Source organism: Hyaena hyaena, unplaced genomic scaffold (genome assembly GCF_003009895.1).
Source record: "Hyaena hyaena isolate Hyena2069 unplaced genomic scaffold, ASM300989v1 scaffold_123, whole genome shotgun sequence".
NCBI classification, from domain to species: domain Eukaryota; kingdom Metazoa; phylum Chordata; class Mammalia; order Carnivora; family Hyaenidae; genus Hyaena; species Hyaena hyaena.
This window is the reverse complement of record NW_024080756.1, coordinates 3,334,703-3,347,797: the sequence shown is the minus strand read 5'-3', so window position 1 is coordinate 3,347,797 and position 13,095 is coordinate 3,334,703. Positions and strand designations below refer to the sequence as shown.

General features: G+C 37.4%; 1 protein-coding gene across 1 annotated transcript in view; it reads left to right on the top strand.

Moving 5' to 3' along the window:
* The window catches only part of AK9 (adenylate kinase 9), a 125,440-nt gene that overhangs the window by 60,434 nt on the left and 51,911 nt on the right, over window positions 1–13,095 (top strand). The window contains exons 20-21 of the mRNA XM_039237385.1: window positions 2,825–2,895; window positions 6,171–6,329. Of these exons, the coding sequence (XP_039093316.1) occupies window positions 2,825–2,895; window positions 6,171–6,329 (230 nt within the window). The remainder of the gene's footprint in view (window positions 1–2,824; window positions 2,896–6,170; window positions 6,330–13,095) is intronic.

The window sequence follows — 13,095 nt, the reverse complement described above, 5'->3', positions numbered from 1 at the left end:
AGGAGCATAATGAGGGGCAAGGGAGGTGATAACTGATAAGTGTATGTAAGAGAATTTTCAGTGTTTACTATTCATCTAAGTTAGCTATTCCTTTAAGAACTTGACAACAAAATATATGAAGTATAGTTTAGTTAGGTTATTTAATAAAAGTGTTTGATATATTGAGTAAAAAGACAATAATAACAAATGTTTTACAAATTTACAAATTACAAATTTATTACATTTGCTTTCAGCTTTTATAAGCTTTGTTATAAATGGAGCTACCGTCTGCTAAGGTTTAAGGGATTACCTAATTTTTCCCAGTGTATGAGAAATGGAAATATTTGAAGACAGATGAAGATATTAACACAAGAGTAAAACAAAGTTCATGTGATTTTTAGAGTGAACATCTGCAACATATTAAGGAGATAATTTAGAATACATACTACATATACATGTATCATTTTTTGAGAGAGAAAGAAAGAGAGTGAGAGAGAGAGAGAGAGAGTGTGTGTGTGTGTGTGTGTGTGTGTGTGTGTGTGTGTTTACAAGCAGGAGAGGAACAGAGGGAGAAGAAGAGAGAGAATCCCAAGCAGGCTCCGCCCTGTCAGTGTAGAGCCCAAGGCAGGGCTTGATCCCACGACCTTGAGATTATTCCTGAGTCAAAACCAAGAGCCACTTAACTGACTAAGCCACTCAGGCATCCTACGTGTATCCTTTTCTTAAAAAAGAAAGAGAGACTTCCACTTTCTCCTTACTCTACCTTCATTTCCCTTTTACCCTATGGAACTTTGTGAGCTATCTCTATAATCAATTGTTACCTCTTTTGATTCCAAATTTTCACATCTTTGTAAACTTGCCCAGATTGAAGCAAGCTTTTCTACATCTCTATATGTTCTATATATTTTCTACATTTGTTTGTTTTAAAAATTCAACATGAGTATTTTTAAACAAACATTTTTTATCATATACCGGAGAAAATGAAATTTAAAGCTGTTAAAAAGAAATTAAAGCCATTTAAAGGCCTTGCATCTTGGTTGGAAAGGAGATAATATTAATAGGATTAAAAATTACAAGTTGGGCCAAATGTCTACAGACACACTGAATTCTGCAGCTTTTATAGCATCAGTTTCCAGATGTTCCAGTCAAGTGCAAGATAATTTCTGTCTTTACATTTGTCTTTGACTCATCCATCCAACAGGTTTCATAGAAGTGACTAACAACTGAGCAAAATTCTTCCTCAGTCTCATCAGGTCTTAGACTCTTAGCAGTGGCTTACTGTATTTAGGCTGTGAATAAGGAAAGTTTCACAAAAAAGCCCTGCCTAAAATAAACAGAATTACTGCTGATTGGCACACAATCAAGTGGGGAGGGAGTGGAGAAAGAATACCCAGGAGTCTCAGAGGTCTAGGTCATGAACAAAGAGAACTCGAATTACCCCAAGACTGCAGGCCAGATTGCAGGATTTAGAATACCTAAATGAGAGAACATTCCCTAGTAACAAGAAATACACCTGTTGGCAAAAGAAGTGTAGCGATGCCTTTTGAAAAGAATAGAAATAATTAGATGTTCACAGGATGTGGAAAAGGATGCAAAGAACACTGAATATAGAGAAGGACAGACCTATAGAAACAGTCAGAAAAACTGCCCCAGCTTGGGCAACCAATATGAATGAGCTTTACTTAATTCATTCCTTATTGATGAATACTTGACATACTTTTTGAGTATTTTTCTTTAAAAGATGCAGTTGACATTCTTATTAATGTGTCTTTGTGCAGTAATATGTCAGTTCTTAAGAGTTAATTCCTAGATATAGAATTTTAGATCAAAGGTATACACATTTTAATTTTAACAAATATTGCCCCTTGTCATCACTTTAGTAGCTTTCCTTATACCTGTCTTCACCATGCAGGTAGGCTTACTGCTTCAACCCTAATGAAAAACAGATTCTCTCCAGATATTTAAGTTTTTATATTCTAAGCCTCCAAATTTCATTATTACTGTGTTGAAAAGAAATCAGGAAATGATTTTCTTTATCACAAAGATAATTATCTTTTTATTTAATATAGAAATTTTTATTTTAGTTTTTTATTTTTTTAATGTTTATTCACCTTTGAGAGAGAGAGAAAGAGAGACAGCATGCAAGCAAGGGAGGGGCAAAGAGAAAGGGAGACACAGAATCCAAAGTAAGCCCCAGGCTCTGAGCTGTCAGCACAGAGCCCGACTCAGGGCTTGAACTCATGAACTGTAAGATTATGACCTAAGCCGAAGTCAGACACAACCAACTGAGCTACCCAGGCATTTTTAAATGCAAAAAATGATAAGTAAAAGTAAAAATTCTCATAATGTCAGCACCCAGAGATAATTACTATGAACAGTTTGACTATTTTTCTTCTAATCTTTTGAGCATCATTTATCTAAATTTTAAGTACAAAATTAAAATTATAAATTGTTTTATATTTTTTCTCACTTAACATCTTTCACTTATTTTGTGAACATTTTTCATTTAATCCAAAGGGAAAATGATGTAACTTCTCCCATTTACCTTTTCAAATTGGAGTTATACAATCCTTTATTAATTTTAACAAATTTCCCAATAAATAGCCAAAGGTTTTTTGAAGTATAAGATTGCAATTTTTCTTACAAAAAAAAAAAACTGGAAAAAATAAACCCCTGGAAAATTAACTGGCTTCAATTTCAGCAAACTAAACATTTACATTGTAAAGTATAATGAACATTATACACAACTTACCCTGTTTTTTACCACCATAAGCCTCAGATACTGTAATATTGTGAGATGTCTGAATTTGCAAAGGTGATTAAATTTTGGACATTTTCATTTCAGAAAAGCCGCTGAAGAGGCATTAATACAAGAAAACCAAAGGATGTTGGAAGCTATGAATGAGAAAGCAAAAGGCAAACACAGATTTATATCTCTAATAATGTGTCGTTTAATTTTGTATTGTTACTACAGGCAACTGCAGTATTTTAAGTGAATTACAGACAGCATGACCATATATCACAGTTTGCCCATGAGAGTCTAGGTTTATGCCTATGGTACTGAAATATTTATTTGACCCACTTTCATTCTCAGTGCTCCAATTTAGATTATAAACTGTATGGTCACTAGAGTAATGGAGTCATAGGGAAAGAGCTCCCACACAGATACCTACGTGGGCAGCATCTGCAGCGGGTCTTAAAACACCTCTCCTTGTCACATACAACGCATGGCTGCTGGAATTCTGGTAGAAAGATCCTCGGGAAGTTGAGAAAACAGCCAATCTCCTGCTATCCCCATTTTCTTTGAACTTAAACTTCCATCTCCATTATAGAAGAACTTACTCAAACAGTTTCTTTTAAGACCGAAGCTCTTAACCTGGGGTTCATGGATAAAATTCAGAGGCCTGTGAGCTTGAATGGGAAAATAACTACAACTTTATTTTCATTGACCTTGACCTGAAATTTAATATTTCCTTCAACTGGTAATTAATACAGGCAACATACCACAATAGTATGAGTAGTATCTTAGCTTTGTCACCAATAGAAACAAAGACATTTTCATATCCCATTACAGTTTTATATATCCTGGTTATGCTTATCACTATTTCAAAATCATGGTGGTTATTAAACCAGCTGCTACTTATTATTTAATGCATTCGTAAAGATTTTCTACAAATTTTCTACAGCACAAAATTGATTTTGATACCTCCATATCTATATTTCAGTATAATTGGATTCTTATGTATTTTATTTTATGGGTTTGAAAGCATCATTCTAAGAAGGGTCCATAAGTTTCATCAGACTGCCAGAAGGGTCCATGACTCAAAAGAGTAAAAAGTGTCTATTTTAGTTTTCCTTTGCTGACAACAAGCTGCCCCCAAACTGTAAAACAACCACATTTTTATTCTGTACGCATTTCTATGGGTCAGATCTTAGCTCAGGGCTAATCTCTCTCTGCTCCCTGAGAAGATCAGTTCAGGCTCTGAGTGGTCACCTAAGAAGTCAGTCCTCCACCCCCGCAGGCAAGCTTTCAGAGACTGCAGCCCTAACACGTTCATTTGACTTCATAAGAGACCCAGAGCCCAGTCCACCAATTAAGCTACTCCCAAATTCCTGACCCCAGAACCTGCAAGGGTAATATGTGATTATTGTTGTTTTAATCATTAAATTTTGGAGTTATTTATTATGAAGCAATAGATAACTAGCACAACACATACTTAGTAAAAATCGCATATAGTATAAGGATCTTAGCATAGTTTTCAATCCATTCCTGACTTATCTGGTACACAGATTAGCCATTAGAATTCTAGAAAAAGTACTAGAACTTTTTACACTTTTCTGCATTATTATATAAACTCTTTTTATTTGTATTATAAAGAACCTAATATGGAAAAGAAGTCAACTTATGGGGGTACCTCAATGGCTCAGTCGGTTAAGCATCCAACTCTTGATTTTGGCTCAGGTCATGATCTCACCGTTTGAGAGATCTAACCCCAAGCTGTGCTCTGCACTAACAGTGCAGAGCCTATTTGATATTCTCTCTCTCCCTCTCTTTCTGTTCATCTCCTGCCGACACATGCACTCTCTCTCTCTCTCTCTCTCTCTCTCTGTCTCTCTCTGTCTCTCTCAAAAATAAACTTTTTTTAAATGTTTATTTATTTTTGGGAAAGAGAGACAGAGAGCAAGCAGGGGAAGGGCAGAGAGAGAGAGAGAGAGAGAGAGAGAGAGAAGGGGAGACACAGAATCTGAAGCAGGCTCCAGGCTCTGAGCTGTCAGCACAGAGCCCGATGTGCAGCTCAAACTCATAAACTGCAAGATCATGACCTGAGCTGGAGCTGGGCACTTAATTGACTGAGCCACCCAGGTGCCCAAAAAATAAATAACTGGAAAAAAAAAAAGAATTCAACTTATAAGTAACTACATGTACGCATGTTAGCTTTGATAAATTTTTTTACTATGAGAAGATACTCAGTTGAAAGACATTGTGAGTTTTTGCTGTACAGCACATAACATCATGCCAAGCCCTGGTCAGATTCCACAAATGCTACTTCTTCCTTGTGTGCATCACCATAAATTCCTCTATATAACACAAAAGTGTCACCATGGTATAAGTCACATACTTGGAAGCCACATGCACTGTACTCCCGGTACAGACTTATACCTATAAGAAAAAACACTTCAAGTTGCTTTGCTCTGGGGGCTTAATCATCCAGATTTAGATTAAAATTCAGATGCCAGAGGTATCTCATACCAGATAGTCTTGGAAGGTAATCTCTGGGGGAAGAAATTTCCACAAGAGTCCAGAAAACAGGCTCATTCATTTTCTCATGTCATCTGCATAGAAATATTTTGTTTAATATTAAACAAAATATTTAATATTTTAATATGCATATATTAAAGGGAATTGAGGAGATAGGTTTTCTGACACTTTTCACCCCTTCGTTATCCTGAAAGATTTACATGCAACTCCAAAAAACTTGGAATCATATTTTCAAAATTTACATTTGACATATGAATCAGCATATTCCATTGTTTATAATTAGGTATAAGAAAATCCATCATTTATATGTTAAATCTAGCCCTGTGCTGCCCAAAAGAAATGTAATGCAAGCCACATATGTAACTTTAAATTTTGTAGTAGCTAGATAAAAGTAAAAAGAAGTGAAATTAATTATATTTTACTTAACATACACAGAAGATTATTTTTAACATGTAATCAGTGCAAAAATTCCCAAATATATTTTACATTCAGTTTTTCATACTAAGCCTTTGAAATCCATTGTGTATTTGTATTTGCAGTGCACCTCGATTTGTATTAGCCACGTTTCCAGTGCTCAATACCCACACATGGCTAATGGCTCCTTATCAGTGTAGTTCTAATCATTTCCTTATTGAATGGACTTCTGGGCTGTTTCTAGTTTTTTACTGTTAAAAGCCTTAGCCCGATGCTCCCCTAGCACTCTGAGCTCATGACTATTATCTTTTACCACTGGATTTTAATAGATAAAATATGTAGACAATATATCTGTCTCCCTCATTAAACTCCATGTTCCAGGAGGGCATGGCCATTCATTCCTTATTCTTCGTTTTGGCCTCAGCACTTATCAGAATCCCTGGCATCCAATTAAATATTTGCTAACCTAAACTGGACACTGATTTTTTTCTACTCTTTTTTTTTTTTTTTTTTTTAGAAGTAGAAGATACTGAACCAGAGGCTGACGAGGAAATTGAAGGTGAGGAGTCTGAAGCTCAGGAAGGGCCTGAAGCCCTGGAAGTAGCCGAGGAGACCAGGGAACCCTTACCTGGGGAGCCTGAAGTGCCCGAAGTCCCTGAAACAGAACCTGAATCAGGTTAGATTCTACTGAGGGCCATGTCCTTAATTCTACTTGTGTGCATTGGGTGCTGTGTGTGTGCACACACATTCGTGTATTTGTGCCTTTTCTATGTTAATAAAATGGAACCAGGCTAAGAATGGTGACATGAACTTCCAGAGAGCGACCATTTAATCCAAATCACATGGGTTGCAGTGTCGTAGAAATGCCACATCTTCTCTGCCCTGGTATGACACTCAGGAGTAGAGCCAGCTATGTAATTTGTGAGTCTCATGGTTCAGAAAGCAGGAAAAGGTGCTTTTAAACATATTAAAATATAAAGCCTCTTCTTTTCTTCCATGGTCTCTCTCTCTCAATTTGTCATGGTGCTTTTTGTTTGCTATTTAATCTTATTTTAAGTAAACAAAAATTTAAAATTTTATTCATTAGCATGAATTTTACCGTTGATCTTTATGTTGTACAATGCCATATTTAAATGCAAATATAAGAGCATGTAACTCACGTGCAGAATCACTGAAATTATACAACTTGTATTTTGCAGCTTGTACATGCATATGCATTTCATTCTTAACAGAATACTACATCAGTTCCATGCTTAAAACTAATTCAGCTTTTTATTTTGCTTCTTAATATGCATGTATATTTTATCAACACTCTCCAGCTTTCCAATGATTAAGGAAAGATTGAAAGAAATAAAACTCTGGGTTGTCTTATCTTTACTTCTACATCATCCTTTTCAGCCTAAATGTTTAGCTAACACAAGAAAGTAACATGAGTAGGAAAGGTTCCTTGATTATTGATGTCTCTTTGAATGCTGTCACCTTTCAGGATGAAGCAAGTTCTCATTCAAAGAGAAAGTGTGGCCTCTCATTGCTGCCAGAGTCCTCCCCTCTCCCCCACCCATCAGTCACATGACTCCTTCACACATAGGTCCCTTAGAATTCTACCGAGGCATCAGGAACGTTCATGAGAACACGAGGGCAAGGGATGGCAAACACATATTGCGCATTTCTCTACTCACATGCACTCTCTGTTGTCCCACTGGAGCCCCTTTCGGTTTTGCTTAAAAAGCAGTTCAAAGGTAAAATTACTAAAAATTTCAAAATAACAACTGAAGAGCATTAATCTCAGTGTGAGTCCATTCTAAACAAAAGACCTTGTGCAAGTACACAGGTCACACACTTGTGACGCCAGCCCTGCCTCACAGGTCCAGTGTGGTGGACTAGTGCGGGCAAGAAAGAGGCTATGGGCAATGCAAGTCACTCTCAGGACCAGAGACAGTCTTAAAGCAGCAAGATAGGGGACCCCACTGTGGTGGGAGTGAGGCACATAAGTGCTTCCAAGCATGGTTAGTATTGGATTAGAAACAAATCCTACAACTAAAGGCCTTCAAATACATGCAGCTAGATGCCAACCTGGAGTAATTAAGGGCTGGGAACCTGCCGTTAGCTGTAAAAGGACCAGGACTAAGAGGAATTTTTACAACGAGCAATCTCAAGTTCAACATAGATCATTTTTACTACAGGATTGGCATTAGCTTTATGAGACAATAAGTATAAAATCAGATCCGTTGTGCCAGACAGAGGAGCCATCAGGATGAAACACACAATTTCCTTTTAGGAGTCCCACACCTCTATTGATGAGCTCCTATCCAGAAGCTTCATTCTTTTCTTTAGTACCTAATCAATTTGACACAGTTCTTCTACACGCATACCTTTTGCAAGAAGATAAGCCATAAAATACCAAAAGAAGTAAAAGAAACTGACATCCATCAAATATGACATGTCAAACATACCCCATAGTTCCAGTGTCCACAGTATCTCACAATCAGTTTTTTACTAATGTTACAGGTCTAGGGGACAATTTAGTGTTGGTACCTTCTATCTGATTAATTCTCCCAGGGAACCTACTTTGGATGTTCTAAAGCCAGCATCCTATTCTAGTTAGGGTCAATTCTACCCCGATTCTAGACTATGTTGACATGACCAGGCTGCTCCAGGGCTGGTTTGCTTCTGTAAAATGGATGTTTGGCCATATTAAACCATATTCTACTTCACAGAGGGGCTTGCATCTGGTTTAGCTAGTGATTACTTCTATCCAAGGTATCCAAGGTAGTATCATAAAGTATTCTCCTCTAAATTTCTTAAGGAGGCAATTATGAAAACAGCCCAAGTGTCCATTGATAGAAGAATGAATAAAGAAGATATGGTGTGTGTACACATACACACACACATACACACACACAGTGGAATATTATTCAGTCATAAAAAAGAATGAAATTTTACCATTTGCAACAACATGGATGGATCCAGAGGGTATAATGCTAAGCAAAATAGGCCAGTCAGAGAAAAAAACAAATACCATGTGATTTTACTTATATGTGGAATTTAAGAAACAAAACAAATGAACAAAGGAAAAAAAGAGACAAACCCAAGAACAGAATATTCACTGATGGTTACCAGAGGGGAGATTGGTGGGGGAATGGGTGAAGTAGGTAAAGGGGATGAAGAGTACAATTATCTTTTTTTTTTTTAATTTAAATCCAAGTGAGTTGGGGCACCTGTGTGGCTCAGTCGGTTAAGCGTCCGATTTCAGCTCAGGTCATGATCTCATGGTTTGTGGGTTCGAGCCCCATGCCGGGCTCTGTGCTGACAGCTAGCTCAGAGCCTGGAACCTGTTTCAGATTCTGCGACTCCCTCTCTCTCTCTGACCCTCCCCTGGTCACGCTGTCTCTCTCTCTCAGAAATAAATAAAACATTAAAAAAATTATAAATAAATAAATCCAAGTGAGTTAACATACAGTGTAATAATGATTTCAGGAATAGGATGTAGTGAATCATCAATTACATGTAACACCCAGTGCTCTTCCCAATAAGTGCCCTCCTTACTGCCTGTCACCTAGGTAGCCCATCCCCCCCCATCCAACACCCCACCAGCAACTCTCAGTTTGTTCTCTGTATTTAAGAGTCTCTTATGGTTTGTCTCCCTCTCTGTTTTTATCTTATTTTTGCTTCCCTTCCCCTGTGTTCATCTGTTTCTTAAATTCCACATATGTGTGATATTATGATATTTTTCTTTCTCTGATTGACTTATTTCACTTTAGCATAAAACAGAAGAGTACAATTATCTTGATGAGCACTGAGCAATATGTGGAATTGTTGAATCACTATATTGCTCCTCTGAGATTAATATAACACTGTATATAAAGTACATTTGAATTGAAATAAATATAAATTTTAAACCAAGGTTTCTTATTTTAAAGGCTCCTAAGCTCTACCCAAGTCCTGGTTCAAGTAAGTATAGGATGGAGTTTAGGAATCTATATTTTAATGAATACCTCAGGTGATTCTTATACTTGTTGACAACTGAAAACTGTCATAGGGGAAAAACATTAGGCTGAAAAAAAGTTTATTAATGATCGCCTTATGTCATAGAAAAAGCTCAGTATTGTGCTTATGAAAAATCTGGTCCTGAAAACTTACACTAAAGGATGACTTAGCTGCACACTGTATCCACAGGTCATAGTGAATTGATATATTGTATAGAATATAGACAAATTGAAATTTGAAAAATGTCTATCAGAAGTGATCATAGTTCTGATATAATTGATGTTAAATTGTGTGGTTAAAAATCACTCAGATATCCAGTTAAGTTTGATATGACATGATAATTATAGGAAATGTAGAATTCAAACAAATAGAAAGGTAGGAGAAAATCACCATAGTTCTGCCAGCAAATGGCAATAAATATTTAATATTCTGATGTATTTCCTTTTAGTTTTTCTAAGCAAAGGATGGTATTTTGTTTTGTTTAGACCTGTGACTTGACTGTACTCAAGCCTAAGAGAAAGGTTTTCTTTAGGACATTTCTTTTTTTTAATGTTTTAATGTTTATTTATCTTTGAGAAAAAGAGAGAGAGAGAAACAGACAGAGTGCAAGTGGGGGGAGGAGCATAGAGAGAGAGGGAGACAGAATCTGAATCAGGATCCAGGCCCTGAGCGGTCAGCACAGAGCCCATCACAGAGCTCGAACTCATGAACCACAAGATCATGACCTGAGCCTAACTTAGATGCTTAACTGACTAAGTTACCCAGGCACCCCTCTCTGGGACATTTCTTAAGTCTTACCACAGTTATTCTTATAAACTGTGACTATTCATACTGAAGTTGTTGATTAACTTCCTCCAGAGATTATTATAAAAGATACAATTCCTCCACACTGTGAATGCCCAGTAATGTGGCCTGTCCTTTCCAGTCCATTAGAACTGGCCATGGATTTCTGCAGCTATTGTTGATAATTCTAGTGAGATGTCTCCCAAATTCCACAGTTTCTCCATTCCTGACACTTTAGTTTTGATATTTAGTTCTCTTAGTCATCTGGCCTGTATCTTTGAGTAAGTTTTTAAGTGTCCAGCATGATATATTGTGTGAATTCTTGCAAATCTATTGCTTTCATGCATGAAAAACAATTTAGATGTTGTTAAATTATTGTTATATCCTTTTCCTCTCAAAATTCTGCATGTTGACATCAAGCCATTGTTTTCCCAAGGAAAAATCTGATACTGCTTCATTTATGTTCTCTTTTCTTAAAAAAAATTTTTAATGTTTATTTATTTTTGAGAGACAGAGACAGAAAATGAGCAGGGAAGGGGCAGAGAGAAAGGGAGACACAGAATCTGAAGCAGGTTCCAGGCTCTGAGCTGTCAGCACAGAGCCCAACACAGGGCTCAAATTCAAGAACTGCGAGATCATGACCTGAGCCGAAGTTGGACACTTAACCACCTGAGCCACCCAGGCGCCCCTATGTTCTTTCGTCTTTTCTGCAGGGATGCTCTAACGATATTCTTCAGTATCATTATGTTTTTTTAACTTTGCTAGTATGTCAGTGATTTTTCCTGGAATTCAACAAGCTCGTTTTATCTTCATACTAGTCTTTGTCTGGCTTAAAATGGTTTTCTTCAATTATACCTTCATTTATTGCTTCAGATTTCTTTTTCAGGATTACTTTTTATTATTTTTGGTTAGTTTCTATTTCTCAACCACATTAATCTTTTCCCTGATAGCTTTGATGTCTTTGTTCTTTATCTCTGCTTTCCTTGGAAAGTTGTTATGCTCCACCCAAGATTTATTTTCTGCTTCTTATTGCCTCTATCCTGATGCATATTTGAATCTGCTATTGCATTTTACATTTCCTCACATTGCATTGCTTTCTTGTTGGAACTAGCTTTGTTGTATTCCTACCTTTATCTTAGGTTGGTCTCTCTTTTTTGCTTCATGATTCCTGTTTCATAAGCTATGTTGTCCTCCTGTGCTTTCTGAGTACACCAAGCATGCATTTTCTAAAATTTACTCTGCTTCATAAAAGAAATCTTTTTCAAAAGCAAATTCTTTATCTAAATCTTTGGTTTAATACTCTCTTTCCCTTCACTATAAAATCTTTTCATAGACCTTGTCATTGCATTGTTGTTGTTGATTTGTCCTTGAATGGAGCAGATTATATCAAGCTCTAGCAGATAGAGTAGGAAACCACTAGGAAGAGTAGGTGGAATATTTATAAGAATTATCCGGGACGCCTGGGTGGCTTAGTCGGTTAAGCGTCCGACTTTCGCTTAGGTCATGATCTCGTGGTTCGTGGGTTCGAGCCCCGCGTCGGGCTCTGTGCTGGCTGCCAGCTCAGAGCCTGGAGCCTGTTTCAGTCTGTGACTCCCTCTCTCTCTGACCCTCCCCTGCTCACGCTGTCTCTCTCTCTCCTAGAAATAAATAAAAATCTTTAAAAAAAATAAAAAAACAAAAAAAATGCTTAGAATTGAGGGGCGCCTGGGTGGCTCAGTCGGTTAAGCGTCTGACTTCAGTTCAGGTCATGATCTCATGGTTCGTGGGTTCAAGCCCCACGTAGGGCTCTGTGCTGACTGCCAGCTCAGAGGCTGGAGCCTGTTTCAGTCTGTGACTCCCTCTCTCTCTGACCCTCCCCTGCTCACGCTGTCTCTCTCTCTCTCTCCTAGAAATAATTAAAACATTAAAAAAAAAAAAAGAATTATCCACCAATCCACACATGCGCTTTTGTGCGTACACACACACACACATACACACACACACACACACACGGACATACACACATATACACACCTTTCGCTTTAATGTTTTGCCTGGTACCCTCAGATATAGACCTGAAGGTAAAGTTAATGTGCATTGACCTAGTTCAGGTGGAAATATTTAGTAAATATTCACCTTGTCTGTCTCTTCTACACTGCACTGGATCTTTGTCATCTTTAACTATTTCATTTAAGATAGTTTAGAAGACCCTGTCTATTCTTGGTGTTCTTCTTGTCTTTGTCATGGTTTAAAATGCTTTTCTTTAGATAAGTGAGCACCTTACAATTAAGCGTGTCACCACCAGACCAGCCCTAGGCTTGTCCTCTTCTATATCCTACTCCCTTCAGTATTTTTTTTAATGTTTATTTATTTTTGAGAGACAGAGAGAGACAAAGCATGAGCAGGGTGGGGAGGGGCAGAGAGAGAGACACACACAGAATCTGAAGCAGGCTCCAGGCTCTGAACTGTCAACACAGAGCCCAACGCAGGGCTCGAACCCATGAGCCATGAGATCATGACCTGAGCCAAAGTCAGATGCTTAATCTACTGGGCCACCCTGCTACTCCTCCCTTGAGTATTAATTATAGAATTCTGTAGGAGGAAGACCCAACTGTTACTTTAGCTTGGAAGACAGTTTCCAGTGTTACAGAATGGAGCTATATGTATAATATTATATAAGTACATTATATATA